General features: G+C 41.3%; 1 protein-coding gene across 1 annotated transcript; it reads right to left on the reverse strand.

Moving 5' to 3' along the window:
* Nucleotides 1-307: 307 nt before the first annotated feature.
* LOC120860975 (THO complex subunit 3) lies at nt 308-9,535 on the reverse strand. The gene is made up of 6 exons (XM_040236680.1): nt 9,187-9,535; nt 8,298-8,454; nt 6,745-6,949; nt 2,342-2,503; nt 2,119-2,219; nt 308-798 (listed from the first exon to the last, which is right to left on the reverse strand). Exons 1-6 carry the CDS (start codon nt 9,451-9,453, stop codon nt 635-637), a joined length of 1,056 nt encoding a protein of 351 aa, XP_040092614.1. The 5' UTR covers nt 9,454-9,535; the 3' UTR covers nt 308-634.
* Between the last annotated feature and the right edge of the window lie 11,739 nt (nt 9,536-21,274).

Consider the following 21,274-nt stretch of genomic DNA (forward strand, 5'->3'; position numbering starts at 1 on the left):
TGGCCTACAAATCTTTGCAGAATAAGGCCAGGTACACGTAGACATAAACAAGTGATGACTCAACATGTTATCAGAGTGCCACTGTCCACGCATTTCACACCACAAACCATCGAGTTCTTGCTTACGACATTAAATGACAGGATTACAACCTTTAAATCCCATCGGAAACTTTTTTAAAAGACAGTACTACAACACTCCCTATAATGACATAAGAAAATAACAAGGATAATATTGCCATAATTTTTAAAGTCCTAGAAGTCCCATAATTAAAAAGTCAGTTTTATTAAATGTTCAATTCTCAAAATTATTAATATGTACTTTTTTATTATAAAAAATCTCCAACCTCATCTCACCCTTCCTCACCTACGTCTCCAAACTACATACTGTCCAAGCAGAACCAAGCCCAACAAATCCCACCACACGCCCAACAGTAGGAAGACAGGAAGTCCCCAGAGGACAAGGCATGCTGGTGTCATCACTGCAAGGGGCAGGGAACGACCGGGGATGGGCAGCCGAACCAAACACTGATACAATTTATACCGATTCATAAATACTTTAGGTGCCCACCAACCCCCAGAGAACAGACCAAACTAACTATACAACGGAAGCCTCTGCCATACGCTGGGTCCTCCTATCAGGAATCATTGGGAAGCCCAAACAGCTTCACAGTTCCAGCTTCCCGACTGCTGTCGTATTTGCCATCTTTGTCATCACAGGCAAACGCCAGCAGAGGCCTTTTGGGGTGCCAAGCCACGGTGAAGGTCGGGGACTCACACTGAACCTCCCACAGCTTGTCTCCTATAAAAATCAATATAGGGATATCAATCAGTATGTTAACAGTAGACCACACTCATTAAGTACTTACCTATGTTAACTCATTTAATCTGCATAACAGTCCTATAGGATACGAACAATTCTACCCCGTTTTACAGAGAACACTGAGGTACAGAGGGGTCACAAGGCAGTCGGGTGGCAGAGCAGGATCTGAACCTAACAGCCCATGCTCTGAGCCCTAGCCTACACTTCCTAAAAAAACTGCCATGTCAGCTCTTTGTTGAGCATGTCTTATGAATCAGATGCATTATACTTATCTTAAAGTATGACAACTTTATCCATCAACACAAGTAATGGTTTTAAATCCCATTTTATAAAGAAACAGGTAACTGAACAGTTAAGTTACACCTCAAAGAAGCAGCAGCGAAAAAAAAAAAGGGAGAGAAAGAACAGAGTCAGCACAGAAAGTCAGTCTGTCTGAAGCCACAGATCTTTCTACTCAACCACACTTGCCTTGCAAATAAAATTCTTTTTCCAAAATTTTTATCCTGCCTGCTTGTTGAAATTAAACATGGTTTTTCCAAAGCCACTTTTTAAAGCTGGATTAATGTAGTAAAGTGTTCACAGTGTGGTGTTGATTTAAAAATGCAGGATACACAGAATTATACACTTTAAATTGGTCAATTTAGACGGTATGTGAATTTTTCGATAAAGCTGTTTTTATAATACTGTTTCTACACACACACACATACTTTCTTTGAAGTTTTCTATATAGTTTGAATTCTTTTACAAAAGTATCATGTATTTCCAAAAGCAATAAAGTTATATTAAAAATAAACCTGAAGAAATACTCATTTTTCTATTTTCAAGTTCTGTCTTGTTGCTTTTTAAAACAAATCACATGTGCTTTGATAATTTCTTAAATTGTAAAATATATAAGTCAACATACAGGCAAAAGACAAAAAGAAATATACCATATTGCTAAAAGAGGCAGTATTTAAATGGTGAGATCACTCATCCATCCATCCATCCACTCATTCATTCTTCCCTTCTGTATTTTAAAAATTTTGAAAAAATATTATAATGGAAAAATTAAAAGTGAATAAAAAGCAAACTGTTTTCTTTAATCACTTTCTTTCAGACCTGCCCCTCTCTTTCCTAAATCTTTGCTCCCTCATTACCTGATAATAGTCATAATAAACACACTTGCCTTAAGAAGGCAAATGCATTTATGCTAATACTGGCAAAGTAGTAAGGAACAGAGATGAAATCACAGGATAGGAGTTCTCACGGCCAAGAACGAATGACAGAGGAGTCTCGTTAAGATAGTGAGGGTTTAGTTACCTGTCTCTACTTCAGCAATATCAATGAAGTGATCTTCTGAGGCTGAAGCCAGCATTTTCCCATCATGGCTAAAACTGAGGGTCCTCACAGGCCAATCCAGCCTATAGCAGAGCAGACCAGACAGAGGAGACATTAGAATAATCCAAAGAGGAGGGCCCAACTTCACTCAAAATGAAATAAAACTAACTTATCCAACAAGCAAAGTGCTGGCAGAGCTGCTTACCTGGAAAAGCATCGAACACACACTAACTCATCTACATCCCAAAGGCTGACCAAAGCATCTGCACTTCCTGTTGCAAAGTACTTCCCCATGGGGTCAAACTTGATACAGATACAGTTGGAAGGATGGGCGTTGATGGACTGCACAGGCTTCAGCTCTGGGTAGCTGAAAAACAAAACAGACATCAATCAAACTGGGGGAAATGACCCTGGTACTAAGATAGAAATAGGAGACACTGAAGAAGAAAACCAAAGACAACAGAATAAGTATCAAAGACCGTAAATCAAGGCTTTCCTGAAATAAAGAGATTTCAAAAATATACTGAAACAACACACTACATACTTAAGAATATGAACCCAGACTAACCAACACAAAGACTTTTTGTTGTTGTTCAGCAGCTAAGCAGTGTCCAACTCTTTGCGACCCCATGGACTGCAGCACATCAGGCTTCCCTGTCCTTCACTATCTCCTGGTATTTGCTTAAACTCATGTCCACTGAGTTGGTGATGCCATCCAAACATCTTATCCTCTGTTGTCCCCTTCTCCTCCTGCCCTTAATCTTTCCCAGCATCAGGGCCTTTTCCAATGAGTCAGCTCTTCCCATCAGATGGTCAAAGTATCAGAACTTCAGCTTCAGCATCGGAACTTCCAAAGAATATTCAGGGTTGATTTCCTTTTGACTAGTTTGATCTCTTTGCTGTCCAAGAGTCTCCTCCCAGCACCACAGTTCAAAAGAATCAACCCCTTGCTGGCATGTGAAATGAGTGGAACTGTGTGACAGTTTTAAACATTCTTTGGTATTGCCCTTCTTTGGGAATGAAATGAAAACTGCCTTTTCCAGTCCTGTAGCCACTGCTGAGTTTTCCAAATTTGCTGACATATTGAGTGCAGCACTTTAACAGCATCATCATTTAGGATTTGAAATAGTTCAGCTGGAATTCCATCACCTATACTAGCTTTGTTTATTGTAATGCTTCTAAGGCCTACCTGACTTCACACTCTAGGATGTCTTACTCTAGGTGCGTGACCACATCATCACAGTATCTAGGTCATTAAGGTCTTTTTTGTGCAGTTCTTCTGAGTATTCTTGCCACTTCTTAATCTCTTCTGCTTCTGTTTAGTCCTTGCCATTTCTGTCCTTTATTGTGCCCATCTTTTCATGAAATTGTTTCCTTCATATTTCCAATTTTCTTAAAGATTTTCTAATCTTTCCCATTCTATTATTTTCCTCTTTTTCTTTGCATGTTCACTTAAGAAGCCTTTCCAATCTCTCCTTGCACTCAGCTGGGTATCTTTCCCTTTCTCCTTTGCCTTTCACTTCTCTTCTTTTCTCAGCTATTTGGAAGGCCTCCTCAGACAACCATTTTACTGTCTTGCATTTCTTTTTCTTTGAGATGGTTTTGGTCACTGTCTCCTGTACAATGTTACGAACCTCTGTCCACAGATTTTCAGGCACTCTATTGCATCTAATCCCTTGACTCTATTTGTCACTTCCACTGTATAATCATAAGGGTCGTACCTCAATGGCCTAGTGGTTTTCTCTACTTTCTTCAATTTAACTTTGAATTTTGCAATAAGGAGCTGAAAATAATGGACTTTCAAAAAATTAGATTATCAGCAGCCTTCTGACAGTAACACTTTATACCAAAAGAAAATGGAGTAAAAAGGTAAAACAAGTAAGAAAATATGAATCAAAGTTTTTATATCTTGCAAAGCTATCAATTATAAAGTGTTCAAAGAGGCAGCACAATATAAGTATCTCTTAAGTTTTATAAGTATGTAAGTTATGATACGTATGAACTCAGGGAACATTGCTCCCCTTGAACAGTTTTTGAGGAATCGAAACTGGAGAGTAAGCTGTGACAATCAGTGACTGAAGACTTACCAGCCCAAGGTTGGTGATGAACGTTAAATACATATAGTCTCTTGTAGAAATTATATATGTTTAAAAGTAATGTAATAACCATGTAAGCTGACAACATGTAGTATTAACTTTTTTTTTTTAATGGAGGAAGACATATTCTAAAAGCAAAATTTACAATTTTAAGTAATTACATGGGTGGTAGTAGTACTACTGTTAAATATCTGTGTGTGTAACAGGGGATGAAGGTAGTAGGTAACCATGGGAAACTCAAATTCTATAATGCCCTGCATTTCTGAAAATCAGAATACTTAGCTTGGGAGCAAAGAGATTTTAACTGGAAGTTATATGTATGAATTTACAAATTATTTTGTCTTTTAAGTACATACATATGCTTCCTAGCTCTGTCTACTGGAAAGGTCTAGAAATGATCAACTCAACAATATGGACGTTCTGAGTTTTAATATTTTCTAGTGAAAGAATCCAGGGATTCTCTGGGAATTTTCTAATTAAAGATTTGAGACAGGAAATACACAGGATGAAGAACTTTGCATATCTTGTTACATGAGAGAGCAAGAAACTGAAGACTATGAGGATTATGTTAAAAAACATGATTCAGGAACCAACTTGAAGAGGATTCCGTGTGCCAAAGATAAATTCAGCTTCAATAAGGATAATGATTATGACAGACTGAAACACATCTACTATGCTTAAATACATAGACCCACAACAATCCTTCTTTAAAAAAAAAAAAAGTGGCAGATTATCTTTAGAATCAATAGAGAACTAATTAATTACCTAATGACAAAGGGAAATCATCAAGCATTTATCATGCCTTCTTTAAACGTACTGTATTACTGGGTAACCAAACTGATAAGACAAAGTGACTCTTAAATAAGCAAGCAATCAGAATCAGCAAAATCCAGACTGGGACAAGCTCCCCAGGTTAACAGTCTGTTTTTTTAACAGTTAAGTTCTAGTAAAACAAAGGGAAGGAAGGAGACTCCATAGTTTAACTGACTTAAAAGGCATATCACACTTTTTTAAATGGGCAGAATTAGACTATCCAGAAATTCACATTTAGTAGCAAAACTATAAAGAAATAATATAAAAATCAAGACAGTGCTTTTCAAGGAGGGTGTTTTTGATTAGGACAAAGCCCATGGAAAGACTTCTGAGATGGCAAGCAAAGCAATATTTCTTGACTTGGTGGGATTACACAGGTGTTATGCATATAATAGTTCATTAAGCTATATACTTGCATTTTATGGTTTTCTACATCTGTTTTATTTTCTAATACAAAAGCTTAAAAAAAAAAAAACTGCCTACAGAGTAAAATTCAAGTTACTAAGCATAGAATTCCAGAGCCAAATAATCTGGTACCAAATTATACTTCAACTTTCTCTTCCTGTTTCAGGACCTCTCTTCAGACACTTTATCTGCCACCACTCCCAGCAATTCTGATCTACTGACTACTTTCCAACTAAGCTATGTTCATTCATACTTGTTTTGTCCATTGCCCAGTTCCCTTTTGCTGATTCTTAAAATTCTATTAATCTTTCAAGGTCAAGCTCAGAAGCTGCCTCCTTCAACTCCCAAGCCCCACAGTCAATCCTTGGGATTCTACAGCAAACTCCCAATCTCTCTAACACAGGGCCTAGCACACTCTGCCTTGCAGTGTCCACCCAGGACAGCAGAAAGAACAGAATCAGATAGACTGAAACTTCAGTTCCACAACTTCATTCATTTAGAGAATATTTACTAAGATCCTGACTGTGTGTAGCAGGTACTGGGCTAGGCACTAGGGATTCAACAGTAAACACGTTAAATACAGCTCCTAATTCACAGAATTTGGTCTACTAGAAGACACAAAGAAATATGCATTTATAATATAGAATGAGAAATGCTTCCAACATAAGTACATAAAATAAGCTTCTAACCTTGGGGATGAAGAGGGCTTCCCTGGAGGGAAAGTGATATTTAAACTGAGACTTTGAAAGTACAAATTAGCTATACTTCAAGGTACATCCAGTTCAAGTGCTCACTAGCTAACTAGTCACTTAACCCCTCTGAGATCCCTGATCTTCATCTGTGAAATGAGAAGTACACCATCCTCAGCTCCCTAGGATTTCTCTCCAGATTCAGTAAAATATAAGGTACCTAGCTCAAAGGTGCTCAAGAGGTTAGAATTCCTTATTACAGTCAATCTTTGAACAAAGTCAGGGGTCGATCTGACAGGGGTTGAACAAACACAGTTAAAAGTTCATGTATAACTTACAACTGGTCCTCTGTATCCATGGTTCCTCTGTATCTGTGGCTCTGCATCCCAGATTCAACCAATCTCAGATCATGTAGTACTGCAGTATTTACTACTGAAAAAATCCACAGGTAAGGGGACCTGGGTAGTTTAAATCCATGTTGTTCAACAGTCAACTGTTTGTCCTTCTGGCTCCTTCAGGATAGACTCGCATCGAATTCATCTCGGGATCCACTACAGCACCCAGTGCAAAGACATGACAGTCCCCTAAACTCAGAACCCCCTCACCTGAGTATGTTGATACAACCGTTGCCATTTGTCAGGAAGAACATGTTATTGTCATTGTTCCAGGAGATTTCATTGACCTCAAACTTGAACTGCTCCTCTGCTTTGGAGCGGTGTGTCTTGGCATCAATGAACGTCACCACATCATCCTTGTTGCCTACAGCGATGGTCTGCCCGTCAGGACTCCAGCAGATATTAATGTTCTCCCCTGGGAACCCAGATACGATCAGCAAGATACTATTAGCCCACGATCCTCCAGAAGTTTATCTTGTTATCAAAGAAAGACTAGAGCTATCGCCAGAGTTCATTCACTAAGGCCCTCATCAGTAGGACCAACCAGAAGTCCAGCACACTCATCCACACATTTCCCCCTTTAGTGCTCACATGTCTCTAAGGGCCATTTTTCCTCCCCATTTTACAGACGAAAAACTGAAAGAGAGATGGGCCAAAGTATCAAAACTATGAAGTAACAGAGCCAAGGTCTAATGTGTACTTGACACCAGAGCCTCTAATTCTCTCTTATACCTGTACTTCCCAAACTCTAGTCATTCACATGCCATTTCCACAATTTTTCAACTATCCATGTAATAGCTATACTTATTCCTTCAAGACTTTTATTAAAACTGACCCCTCCAAATTTTTTAAATAGCTTCACTTTGGCAATAAATTCTATAAGCTAGTTCTTTTTTTCTAGTAGGCATTAATATATATATATACAATCAGTTTTTAATGTTCATCTACATACTTAAATCACTCACATATCACCAGTCGTCTAGTTGGGGAAACCATATCATTCCTCCAGGTACAAGTCTCGCCAACAAAGTCCAGTAGCCCACAAATTTCATCAACTTTACTGATTCTAAGATGCATATTTTTTCATACCTTATTACCTGTAATGTATTTTAGAATGCATCAGGATGTATTTTGAAATTTTTGGTGTATCATGACTATCTAGTAAAACTTTATTTTCTTTCCTAATGAAACATAAAATACTGATGCATCTTATAATCAATAACATCTTAGCCAATATAACTTAATAAATGGCCTCAAGGTTTATAAGGCAATATCTGGGGAAGAACAGTCTATAAATGTACTACACAACTTCCAGGCCATTTTCTCCCCAACTGTCAAAGTCATTTATTCCAAGATCAGTCATTCTAGCCTATCAGCAGTTTCCTAAATTCTCCACTCCTTAGTACATGCTGTTCCCTGCTAGAGCTGCTGACTCACTACAAGGTGACCACTACATCTATATGTCTATCTTAAGGGTTTGCTCAAATTCTGTGAAGCCTTCCCTATCTTCCCCAGGCATACTTAAGTGTTTCCATTCTCAGTATCCACCTTGTAAACCTATCCATTACGGGATGACCATGTTATATTATGTTAGTTTTTTCAATACATATGTCTCTCCCTGCACTAAACTCTCAGGTCCTTGGAGCTGGCGACTGTCTTATTCAGATGAGGATGTCCCATACCAACAGGGCCAGGCACAGAGAAGATATTTAAAACGAATGACTATCAGTAGCTCATCTTCCTACTGCCCTCTGAACAGTTACCTTTAGTGTTCACAGTGGCAATGCATTTCGTAGTCCTCACATCCCAGATGCGAATGGTTTTGTCTCCAGATGCAGTGACAAAGAGATCAGGGTTACTTGGATGCCAACAGAGCTGGTCCACGCTATCCCCATGTCCCCTATAATTGTTTTCTTTGACCTGAAAGAACAAAATCCAGATACCACTTCACCCATATGTACCCGCCTACCCATGTAACTTCTTAACCTTATTCAAAACGAGGTATCTGGCTACCAACATAAGTTTGGATGAGTAAAGAGTCCAGTCCTTCGAAGTCACTTCCCCTAAACCCTTCCCAATACCCTACCCTCCCTTCCTCCCCACTGTGTGAACAGTTCTGAGGACCGGGTCCACACCAATGCCCTTACTCTTTATCCCTCCCTGGCCTTCCTCCTTTGTGGTTTTCTACCCGTACTCTTCCACCAAGGGTCCCAACCCGCTTACTCAAGTCCACGGAGGCCCTGTCATTTTGAGAATGACTCTCCTCATCATCACAGGAGCCCATCACCACTGTCCCAGCCGCTCCTCACCACCCCACAAGTCTCCCCGCCATCCTCACCACCGGCCTTTACCCTCCACACTCACCTTCACCCCCCGCTCATCTTCACGCCTCCTTACTATTACACTCCCTATACACCGTCCCCCGACCCCAACCACCAGCCCTCCTCTCCACCACCCCCATCTTCACCTCTCATCAGTCCGTTCCCCCCGCCTCACCCCCAACACTTCTCTTTCGCGCATCACACACGCCCCTCACCTCACACCCCTTCTTCCTCCTCCCTTCTCCTCACCCCCACTCACTCACGCCATTCTTCAACCTCGCCTCACCACACCCCCTCTCTCCCTAGCCTGGGCCGGGTCCCAGCGGCTCACCAACCGGTCCTTCTCCAGCAAGAAGACGCTGGCCGTCTTGTCGAAGGACCCCGAGGCCAGGCGACGTCCGTCGCAGCTCCAGGCCACGGAGTGCACCTTGGCGCTGTGCGCCGGGAACTCGCGCGTCTTACTGTGGCCGCGGAACAGCTCCTGCATCCCGAGCACGTAGCGCGTAGGGCCGCTTGACACTGAGCACCAGGGAGCCATCGAACCGGGACCGCTCTGGCCCAGGGCTGAGGGTCCCATGGACGCCTGGGGAACCGCCATGACGAATTCGCGGACCCCGGCTCAGTAATATTAGCGGCAATCAGCTCTGCCGCCGCTGCCGCACGCATGCGCGGGAGAGACCAGCCGCGCTTCCGCGCACCCGCACTGTGGACCACTTCCGGAAGAGACTACAAGTCCCAGCATGCAGCGCGCTCCCGCCTTTCCCTTTTCCAGTGGTCGCGGTTCCGCTTGGAATTTCCTTCACTATTAACCATTAGGAGGTTTTTAGGGTCCTTATTTTCTCCTTACCTACTGTTTGGTAGATATATTTGTATCCCTGTTTAATGGAAGAAATAACACAATTCTTCTAAACCTCAGTTCGCTGTCAGTTAAAAACTGGGTTTCTCCCACCTTTCAGCCCACTCACTTAGAGCCGAAGGCTCTCTACTTCCTACTGCAGGAGGAGCTGGTGAACTTCCCTGGGGAAATAGGTTAGAGGTTTGGGGTTTCCCTGGTGGCTCAGCTGGCAAAGAATCCACGTGCTAATGCGGGAGACCTGGGTTCGATTCCTGGGTTGGGAAGATCTCCTGGAGGAGGAACCAGCTACCCACTCCACTATTCTGGCCTGGAGAATTCCATGGACCGTATAGTCCATGGGATACTACTGAGTGACTCTCTTTTTCACTTGCTGCGGGGAGAGGAGGCTGCCGAAGGCTGTTGGGATGATTTGAGACGAATTCCTTGTGTTTAGAAGGCTGTTCTATATGTGCATTATTATATATGCAAAAATACATAAAATAGAGTGAAGAGTAAATGCCTTTTCATGCCCCTTGGACTGGTCCCCACACCTCACACCCATACCTCAAACCACATGTCCAGCATTTTCTTACTAAAGAAAGGGGTGGTGAGTTGCCAGCGCCAGACAAGTCGCTTGAGAAGGGCCAGTGAGCTGGGGGCTGTGTTTCCGTGGTGAAGAATTCCCTGAAAATTTGCATAAAAACAAGACTTTTAAAAAAGGTAACACGTGCATTTGATAATAAATGTAGAAAAAATGAGAGAATAAAGTGGGAGAGTGAGATTACTTCTCTCTGATGTACCCAAATTCCCCTTACAAAAAAATACTGTAAAATTTCTTGTGAGGCCTTCCAAAGGTAGCTTTGATACCAAATCACAAGTCCATGTATGCAATGGCAGAGCGAGGCCAGTCAATACTAAAACATTAAGAGTTTGGAACAGAGAAAGGCTTATTATAGGTTCATACAAGGAGATAGGTGGATTCTTCATGCCCTAAGAACCCTAAGTTACTAAAAGCTTTCAGCAAGCCCCTTTAAAAGCAAAAGTTTATTATAGGTTCATACAAGGAGATGGGTGGGTTCTTCATGCCCTAAGAACCCTGAAGTTACTAAAAGCTTTCAGCAAGCCCCTTTAAAAACAAAAGGTGAGGGAGGGGCATGGTAAGTTGTTGCTAACTTCTTGGTACCAGAGCCTTTGCTCTTGAAGTCAGGTCATGATCAGGTAACAATGTTCCTATAATCTCCTACCAAACAATGTTATTCTCCGCCTTGACAAGAAAGAGCTAGGTCCCAAGGCACAACTTTCACTCTCCAAGGTCTCAGTCCTGACCAAGAGGAGGCAGATCTCAGTTGGCAGCTCCTGCAGGGTCAGGTTTCCACACTTTGCCCAGCTGTCATCTCTGAGGGAGCCAGGCACCAAATCAAACCGGCCCTCAGTCTCCTCAGACCACCCAAATGGGAGAGACCAGGTCTCACAGACTGCAACCCAAGCAGTCACTGCTATTAGGTCACAGAGACAGGGACGGGAGAGAGATTCACTGCTGTCTCAAGACCTGGGCCAAGGCTAGTGGAGGGCCTTAGTCAGGGCTCCAAGGCTCTGCAGGACATAGTCCCCAGTCTGTTCCCTGGGCCCTCCAGGAGAAGGCCTGAATCTGCCTCTTACCTCACTTTCCACCTGATGACTACTGACCCTTGTCTGAATCACATCCCTAATGGTCACTCATTGACAGTTGGTTGCTTGTCGGGGAGGGGGACCCACTAAGGCACTGACCAATGGCTGAGCGAGACCTGTTGCCTAGTTACAGATTGCAGAGTAATGAGGCACAGATATGGCTACCTGCTAAGGGCTGTGCTCATTCTGCTCTGTTACAGTTGTTTTTTGGTCACTCAGTGACGTCTGATTCTTTGTGACCCCATGAACCACAGCACGCCAGGCTTCCCTGTCCATCACCAACTCCCAGAACATGCTCAAACTCATATCCATCAAGTCGGTGATGCCATCCAACCATCTCATCCTGTCACCCCTTCTCCTCCTGCCTTCAATCTTTCCCAGCATCAGGGTCTTTTTCCAGTGAGTCAGTTCTTTGCATCAAGTGGCCAAATTATTGGAGCTTCAGCTTCAGCATTAGTCAGTCCTTCCAAAGATTATTCAAGGTTGATTTCCTTTAGGATTGACTGGTTTGATCTTCTTGCTGTCCAAGGGACTCTCAAGAATCTTCGCCAGCACCACGGTTTGAAAGCATCAGTTCTTTGGTGCTCAGTCTTCTTTATGGTCCAGCTGTCACATCCATACATGACTATTGGAAAAATCATAGCTTTGACTATACAGATCTTTGTCAGCAAAGTGATGTTTCTGCTTTTTCATACGCTGTCTAGATTTGTCATAGCTTTTCTTCCAAGGAGCAAGCATCTTTTAATTTCATGGCAGTCACCATCCACAGTGATTTTCGAGCCCAAGAAAATAAAATTTGTCATTGTTTCCACTTTATCCCCTTGTATTTGCCATGAAATAATAAGACTGGCTGCTATGGTTTTAGTTTTTTGAATGTTGAGTTTTAAGCCAGCTTTTTCACTCTCCACTTTCACCCTCATCAAGAGGCTCTTTAGTTCCTCTTTGCTTTCTGCCATTAGGATGGTATTATCTATGTATCTGAGGTTGTTGATATTTCTCCCAGCAATCTTGATTCCAGCCTGTGATTCATCCTGCCTGGCATTTCACATGATATACTTTGCATATCAGTTAAATAATCAAGGTGACAATATACAGCCTTGATATACTCCTTTCCCAATTTTAAGCCAGTCCATTGTTCCATGTCTCCTTCTAACTGTTGCTTCCTGACCTGCATACAGATTACTCAGGAGAAGGTAAGGTGGTCTGGTATTGCCATCTTTTTAAGAATTGCCCACAGCTTGTGGTGATCCACACAGTAGTTTAAGTGTAAATTGATTGCCTTGGGAAAGGTAGACAGGTATGCGTGTATCCTACCCTCTCCCAACCCCCCAAAATGGTAGCATTCCTTACATAACTTGCTTTCTATTGTAAACACATATAAGAAATCATAAGTATATGCATATGTCTCATTCTTTTAATGGATACAGTCTTTAATATAGGTTATTATATAATAGTTTATTCAACTGATCACTTTGGTGGACGTTTCATGTCCATGAGTTTGCTTTTAGGACAATACTGCTGTGAACATCCCCATACAAATTTCACTGTGCACATATGCACTTTTTATTTGAATAAGTATTGTCAAAACACCTGAAGTTCTAACATCTACATTTCTACCAGCAGCATGGGAGAGTGCCATGAGGTCTTAAATACTAAGTGAGTCCACATAAAATGCACAGGTTCTGAGAGGAGCCTTAGGAAATATGGCCCTTTTCTTTCCCCATTCACTTCTCTATCCCTTTAAAGCTAGAATTCTTAGAGACCTCAAAGCTTTTCAGACCGCAAAGAATACTGATGACATTACTAAGATCTTGGGGTGGGAGATTATTTGGTATCTAGTTTTCCCGCCTTACCTTTCATTTTCAGGAATCTTCTTCATATTATTGCAGTGAAAAAGGAAAAAAGAGGAATGAAGTTTTTTCTTTCCCTTTCCTGAGAAGAAGATAAAGAGAACAGTGAGCAGGCCTGAACACTCCCAGCTCTTTTTACTTTGCAGTGGCTCAGTCATGTTTGACTCTTTGTGACCCCATGGACTATAGCCTGCCAGACTTTTCTGTCCATGGGATTTCCCAGGCAAGAATACCAGAGTGGGTTGCTCTTTCCTTCCCCAGGGGATCTTCCTGACCCAGGAATCAAACTCGTGTCTTTTGTGTCTCCTGAGTTGCAGGCAGACTCTTTATCCCTGAGCCACCGATGCTACTCCTAACTCTGCAGGTCTGTAACTAAGTTTGCTTTTCTGCCCCCTAACTCTGCAGGAGCTATAATTTACACCTATTTTCTTTTGACTGTACACTAAATACATCCTGGATCTGGAGTTTACCCTTACAGCACGCTTCCCCTTGTAGTTACATATCAGAAAGTAGGCCGCAGGGCCACCAAACTGCCAGACTCAGTTACTCGGTTATTGATGCCAGCCTATGACTGTCTTTGAAACAGTGCAAAAGGAAGAAATCAGGATCCTAACACCTTTGTTCCTCATCACTGACTCCTGACTATGAGCCCTCATCTTATATAAGCCCCTAGACTTCTCATGGGGGCGGGAGGCACGGTTCTTGAGGTGTGAGCCTACTGTGTTCCCCTCTCTGCTTGCTGAGAATTAAATCCACCTTTCTATTTCCTTTGAACTCTGTCTCTGTAGTTTCTATTCGGCGCCAGTGGGCAGAGAAAGCCAAGATTTTGGCCAGCAACAATTTTGCTAGCACTTTTTTCCCTACATGCATTGAGAATATATCTCCCAGTGCCGGATAAGGACACGAAGAACAAAGAGGTAAAATGTCCTGCTCCAGGTCACATGGCTGATATTGATTAGAACTCTGGTTTTACTGACTTTAAATTCTTCACTCTGATTCTTAGCATCTGAAACTGTTATAAATATAATTCTTTCTATTTCTGTATTAATTCTGTGTTTCTGGTGTATATTGTGATTTTTATTTCATTCTCCCTTTTGTTCTTGTTCTATATTCTGTATAAAACCTCGGTTGTGGTAAGTGTTTCCCTCTGCTCTTCACTGAGACAGTTGTAATAGCACATTTCTGAAGGCTATGAGACTGAAGGCAGAGTACCAAAGGAGAGAGAAAATTCAGGGGAACAGAGGCACTGGCTGTTATTAAAAAAAAAAAAAAAAACAACTTCATTTTGGGAAAAAACTAACAAATTTGGAGAAAAGCTGCAAGAATAGTAAGAGTGCTACTATTCCTATGGCCCAGATTCTCCTAGTTTTAGCATTTTGTTCTATTTTTTCTGTCTATACATATACATATCACTATTTTGCCTATTTGAGTAAGTTTAAGTTACTCCTACACCTAAATATTTCAGTGACTATTTCCTAAGAATAAGGATATTCTGTTTCCTATCCCCAGCATAGTTATAAACGTTAGTAATTTGAACCATAACATAGAATTTAATCTACTATCTATTTCAATTGTGTCAGTTTAGCCTTAGTGCATTCTTCCTCCAATACAAGATCTAGTCTAGAATTTTGTACTGTATTTAGTTATCATGTCTCTTTAGTCTCCTTGAATCTATAAAAAATTTTCCAGCATTTCTGTGTTAATTAAATTTTTTAATTTATCTCTTTTGGCTGTGCTGGGTCTTCATTGCTGTGTGGCTTTTTTCTAGTTACAGTGAGCGGGGCTCTCGAGTTACCGGTTGTGGCGTGGGCTTCTCATTGCTGTGACTTCTCTGGTGCAGCACAGGCTCTAGGGCACTCAGGCTTCAATTGTCGCAGCATGTAGGCTCAGTAGTTGCAGCTCCTGGGCTCTAGAGCACAGGCTCAGCAGTTGTGATGCACAGGCTTAGCTGCTCCACGACAAGTGGGATCTTCCCAGGTGAGCGGTCGAAACTTGTCTGCTGAATTGGCAGGTGGATTCTTTACCACTGAGCCACCAAGGAAGCCCCTAGATGGACCATTTTTATAGTCATTTCTGCTACCCAGAAATTCTCTTTGGGAGCTGACCTTTGTTCAAACTCTGCAGGAAGTTTTTATATATGGGAGTCTTAGGAATTTAAGGGTCACTCAGGGCAGAATCAGGTCAAACACAGTAAGGCCAGAGATGCCAGGATGTGTAGAGGGAATTTTCAGGAGCTGAGGCAAACATGCTACAATGAAAGAAGAGTAGATAAGGAAGGAGGGGACTTGAAATGTAAATTTTATTTTGGTGGGGGCTTTGGAGAGGCTGTTGTTGCAAAAAGAAAACAGGAAGGGGCCACTTACTTCCGGCAAATCCTTGACATATAGTTGTGTATCAGTTCAACAAGAGAAGCAAACTAGTGAAAGTTATATGTTAGAAAGACTGATTTCAAGGAATTGGTTTACACCACTGTGGGAGTTACTAAGCAACTCTGAAATCCACAGAGCAGGCTGTCAGAGTGGGTAGGCTGGAACTCTCAGGCACTGGCTGAAGGTAATTTCCAAAGGCAGAATTGTTCTCTCAGGGAAGTCACGTGTGTGTGTGCAAAGTTGTTTCAGTCACGTCGACCCTGTACAGCCTTAAAGTTCTTTCAACTGATGGACTCAGGCCCACCCAGATTATATAAAATTATGTCCATTATTTAAAGTCAACTAATTGTGGAGCTCATCTATAAAACACCGTCACAGGAAATATCTAGATGAATGTCTGATTGACTAACTGGGGACTGTAGCCTAGCCAAGCTGACCCATCAAAAAGATCATTACAGGGTGGGGGAGGTTTGAGTCTCCTGGGCAAGGCAGATTCATGACAATGGTCAGACAAGCGAGGAAAGCAAACTAAGGAAAGGGTACAGAGGTTGAATTTAGCAGCTTAGAATTTTAATTATAAAACTGATAGTATTACAGTTCTAGGTGTGTGTGTATATATATATATATATACACCTAGGTATTATTGGGAACTAAAGAAGATTTCCCCTCCCTTAAAAAAAAGTTGACCTTGCTATTATTGTAAAAATTGTTTAAGGAGAGTTCTGGAAGATGCAGATTAGAAAGAACTAGGAATCTGTCTTCCCACATAGACAACAGTTGCACTAGAAGAATCTGTCTGATGTTAACTGTTTTGGAACTCTGGAGATAAGTGAAGGCTTACAATTTCCAGGAGAAGGCTTGGACAGTAAAATTCCAGTTGATTTCAATTTCAGCTCTTAGCACAGTACCAGCCATGCGTCTCCACCTCCAGCCCCATGCCATATAGGCATGCCATGTCTTCTTCGAACAACTTGCACATAGCTTGCTGAGGTCAGGTGAGCAGAAAGGACCCTATCCTCGAAATACTGGGGATCTGTGCTGTGATTGTGGTATCTACTTCTGATCACAGAGATGCAGACTAAAAGGAAGGCAGCCATTATACCTCCCTCCTCCTCCACCCCATCTTGTTGCAAGCCCGTCTTCCTCTGGCTGAAGTGACTTTCGGGGAATTTAAAAGGCCAGCCCCTCTTTTTACTTTTCTCCGTTTCGCTTTTTGAGAGCCAGACATTAAAGACTAGGACACTCAAAAAACAACTGTGTATACAGGGGAATTTGGAAAATAAATACCATGCTCAGGGAAAAGCTCAGAAAAGACCTGAGAAGATCTTATTCATACTTCAGGCTGATTGTTTGCACAGAGAGAGCTAACAACAATGAAAACCAAAAGTAATGAATAAAAACAATAACAAAACCCAGCAAATCCTGAGAAAGGGGGAGAATCTGATATCTAGAATTACCCTTTTATTAGATTCAAAATTTCTAATTTTCAAGAATTAAAAATCACAAGCCATGCAAAGAAACCAAAAAATATGGCCTATTCAAAGAAAAATAGATGTATCAACAGAAACTGTCCCCCCAAAAATCTGATGACAGATATACTAAAAAAAGACTTTAACTATCTTTAAAATGTTTGAAGAATTAAAGGAAGATATGGAGAAAGTCAAGAGGAAAATAATATATGAACAAAATGGAAATATCAATATAGAAAACCTAAAAAAGAAACCAACAAGAAATTGTGAAACTAACATTTCGAACTGAAATGGAAATTTCACTACAGGGATACAAAGAAAGACTTAGATAAGATTGTGTGTGTGTGTGTGTGTGTGTGTGTGTGTGTGTGTGTGCGCGCGCGCTGTGCTTAGTCACTCAGTCATGTCTGACTCTGTGCAACTCCACGGACTGTAGCCCGCCGGGCTCCTCTGTCCATGGGGATTCTCCAGGCAAGAACACTGGAGTGGGTTGCCATTTCCTTCTCCAGGGGATCCTCTCAACCGAGGGATAGAATCCAGGGCTCCCACATTGCAGGTGGATTCTTTACTGTCTGAGACATCAGGGAAGCCCCTAAAGATAAGATTATTTTTACTGTTACAGTGAAAAAAATTGACTAAAGAAAAGTGAACAGAGCCTGAGGAAACTGTGGGCCACTATCAAGTGTACCAGCATGTGGCAGGGAGGGGGGAAGGCATCTCAGAGGGGTGAGAAAGAGTTAAAGGGGCAGAGAACGTATTGGATAAACAAATGATTGAAAACTTCCTAAATTCACTGAAAGATAAACATCCAAGGATCTCAACAAACTTCAAGTTAGATGAACTCCAAGAGACCCATGCTGAGACACATTAAAATCAAACTTTCACACTTTCAGAATGGATAAAAGCAAATAGTGGGGAGGGATAAATTAGGAATTGAGGATTAACAAGTACACACCACTATATATTAAATAGATAAACAACAAGGACTAAATCAATATCTTGCAAAAACCTATAATGGAAAGAATCTGAAAATAGACAGTAAAGTGTCTGCCTACAATGCCGAAGACCCAGGTTTGATCCCTGGGTCAGGAAGATCCCCTGGAGAAGGAAATGGCAACCCACTCCAGTGTTCTTGCCTGGAAAATCCCATGGACTGAGGAGCCTGGTAGGCTAGTCCACAAAGAGTCAGACACGACTGAGCGACTTCACCATACCACCATATATATATATGTATCACTTTGCTGTACACCTGAAACACTGTAAATCAGCATTTCATTAAAAAAATTTTTAACAAAAAAAAAAAACGAAACCATGGAAGCTTCAAGAGAAAAGCAATCAGCGCATACAAGGAACTATCAATAAGATTATAAGCAGATTTCTCACCAGAAATTTATAGTCCAGAAGACTATAAATTGCACTGTTGCACTGTTGTCAATATGTTCAAAGTGCTAAACAAAGGATTGTGAACAAAGAATCCTACATCCATCAAAACAGTCCTTGAAAATGGTGGAGAAATTAAAACACCCTTAGATAACCAAAAGCTGAAAGAATTTGCTGCCACTAGACCTTCTCTGCAAGAAATTTTCAAGAAAATCCTATAGGATGAAAAGAAAGAACAATAAGAAATAACACAAAACCATATGAAGAAATAAAGATATCAATAGAGGAAAAGACATGGGCAACTATAAGAGCTATTATTGTAACAACAGTTTGCAACTCTATATTTTCTTTTCTACATGATTTGAGACTAGTACACTTTTAAAAGTTATAAATCTAAAAGCTAGAATTGTAATGTTTTTGTAACTCCACATTTAGTTTCTACATAATTTAAGAGTGTAATGTACTCAAAAGAATTATAAGTTTATGTTTTGGGGCATATAATGTATAATGATGTAATTTTGTAAAATCAACAACTAAAGGGGATGAGGACAAAGCTATTAATACTAAAGAAGTTTTTTATATGTTACTGAGGATAAATTGGTATAAATTCCAATTAATGTATTATAATTTTAGGATTTTAAATGTAACTCCCACAGTATTCACAAAGAAAATAGCTATAGAACAGTGCAGGAGAAGTGGCTGCATGACGCAGGAGTGGCAGAGAGGAGCTACCCCATGTCCAAGGTCAGGAGCAGTGGCTGCGCTTTCCTGGAGCAGCCGTGAAGACATGCCCCATGTCCAAGGTAAAAGAAACCCAAGTAAGATGGTAGGAGCTGAGAGAGGGCATCAGAGGGCAGACACACTGAAACTACATTCACAGAAAACTAGCCAATCTGATCACACAGACCACAGCCTTGTCTAACTCAATGAAACTAAGCCATGCCGTGTGGGGCCACCCATGATGGGTGGGTCATGGTGGAGATGTCTGACAGAATGTGGTCCACTGGAGAAAGGAATGGCAAACCACTTCAGTATTCTTGCGTTGAGAACCCCATAAACAGTATGAAAGGCAAAAAGATAGGACACTGAAAGATGAACTCCCCAGGTTGGTGCGTGCCCAATATGCTATGGGAGATCAGTGGAGAAATAACTCCAGAAAGAATGAAGGGATGGAGCCAAAGTAAAAACAATACCCAGTTGTAGATGTGACTGGTGATAGAAGCAAGGTCTGATGCTGTAATGAGTAATATTGCATAGGAACCTGGAATGTCAGGTCCATGAATCAAGGCAAACTGGAAGTGGTCAAACAGGATATGACAAGAGTGAACGTCGACATTCTAGGAATCAGAGAACTAAAATGGACTGGAATGGGTGAATTTAACCAGATGACCATTATATCTACTACTGTGGGCAAGAATCCCTTAGAAGATATGAAATAGCCATCATAGTCAACAAAAGAGTCTGAAATGCAGTACTTGGATGCAATCTCAATAACGACAGAATGATCTCTGTTTGTTTCCAAGGCAAGGCATTCAATATCATGGTAATCCAAGTCTATGCCCTGACTAGTAACGCTGAAGAAGCTGAAGTTGAACAGTTCTATGAAGACCTACAAGACCTTTTAGAACTAACGCCCAAAAAAGATGTCCTTTTCATTATAGGGACTGGAATGCAAAAGTAGGAAGTCAAGAAACACCTGGAGTAACAGGCAAATTTGGCCTTGGAGTACGGAATGAAGCAGGGCAAAGGCTAATAGAGTTTTGCCAAGAGAACGCACTGGTCATAGAAAACACCCTCTTCCAACAACACAAGAGAAGACTCTACACACGGACATCACCAGATGGCCAACACCAAAATCATATTGATTATATTCTTTGCAGCCAAAGATGGAAAAGCTCTATACATTCAGTAAAAACAAGACTGGGAGCTGACTATGAGTCAGATCATGAACTCCTTATTGCCAAATTCAGACTTAAATCGAAGAAAGTGGGGAAAACCACTAGACCAATCAGGTATGACGTAAATCAAATCCCTTTTGATTATACAGTGGGGGTGAGAAATAGATTTAAGGGACTAGATCTGATAAATGGAGTGCCTGATGAACTATGGACTGAGGTTCATGGCACTGTACAGGAGACAGGGATCTAGACCATCCCCATGGAAAAGAAATGCAAAAAAGCAAAATGGCTGTCTGAGGAGGCCTTACAAATAGCTGTGAAAAGAAGAAAAGTGAAAGCAAAGGAGAAAAGGAAAGATATAAGCATCTGAATGCAGAGTTCCAAAGAATAGCAAGGAGAGATAAGAAAGCCTTCCTCAGTGATCAATGCAAAGAAACAGAGGAATGAGGAAGACTAGAGATCTCTTCAAGAAAATTAGAGATACCAAGGAAACATTTCATGCAAAGACGGACTTAATAAAGGACAGAAATTTTATGGACCTAACAGAAGCAGAAGATATTAAGAAGAGGTGGCAAGAATACACAGAAGAACTGTACAAAAAACGATCTTCCTGACCTGGATAATCACGATGGTGTGATCACTCACCTACAGCCAGACATCATGGAATGTGAAGTCAAGTGGGCCTTAGAAAACATCATTACGAACAAAGCTAGTGGAGGTGATGGAATTCCAATGGAGCTATTTCCAATCCTCAAAGATGATGCTGTGAAAGTGCTGCACTCAATATGCCAGCAAATTTGGAAAACTCAGCAGTGGCCACAGGACTGGAAAAGGTCAGTTTTCATTCCAATCCCAAAGAAAGGCAATGCCAAAGAATGCTCAAACTACCGCACAATTGTACTCATCTCACACACTAGTAAAGTAATGCTCAAAATTCTCCAAGCCAGGCT

Source organism: Oryx dammah, unplaced genomic scaffold (assembly GCF_014754425.2).
Source record: "Oryx dammah isolate SB20612 unplaced genomic scaffold, SCBI_Odam_1.1 HiC_scaffold_11210, whole genome shotgun sequence".
Lineage (NCBI taxonomy): Eukaryota > Metazoa > Chordata > Mammalia > Artiodactyla > Bovidae > Oryx > Oryx dammah.

Excerpts from the sequence above, each read along its gene's own strand:
- LOC120860975 (XM_040236680.1), bottom strand. The coding sequence starts at position 9,453 with ATGGCGGTTCCCCAGGCGTCCATGGGACCCTCAGCCCTGGGCCAGAGC. Across the intron at positions 2,504-6,744 it reads GGTTGTATCAACATACTCAG|CTACCCAGAGCTGAAGCCTG; the intron begins GTGAGGGGGTTC and ends TTTGTTTTTCAG. Across the intron at positions 799-2,118 it reads TATTGCTGAAGTAGAGACAG|GAGACAAGCTGTGGGAGGTT; the intron begins GTAACTAAACCC and ends TGATTTTTATAG.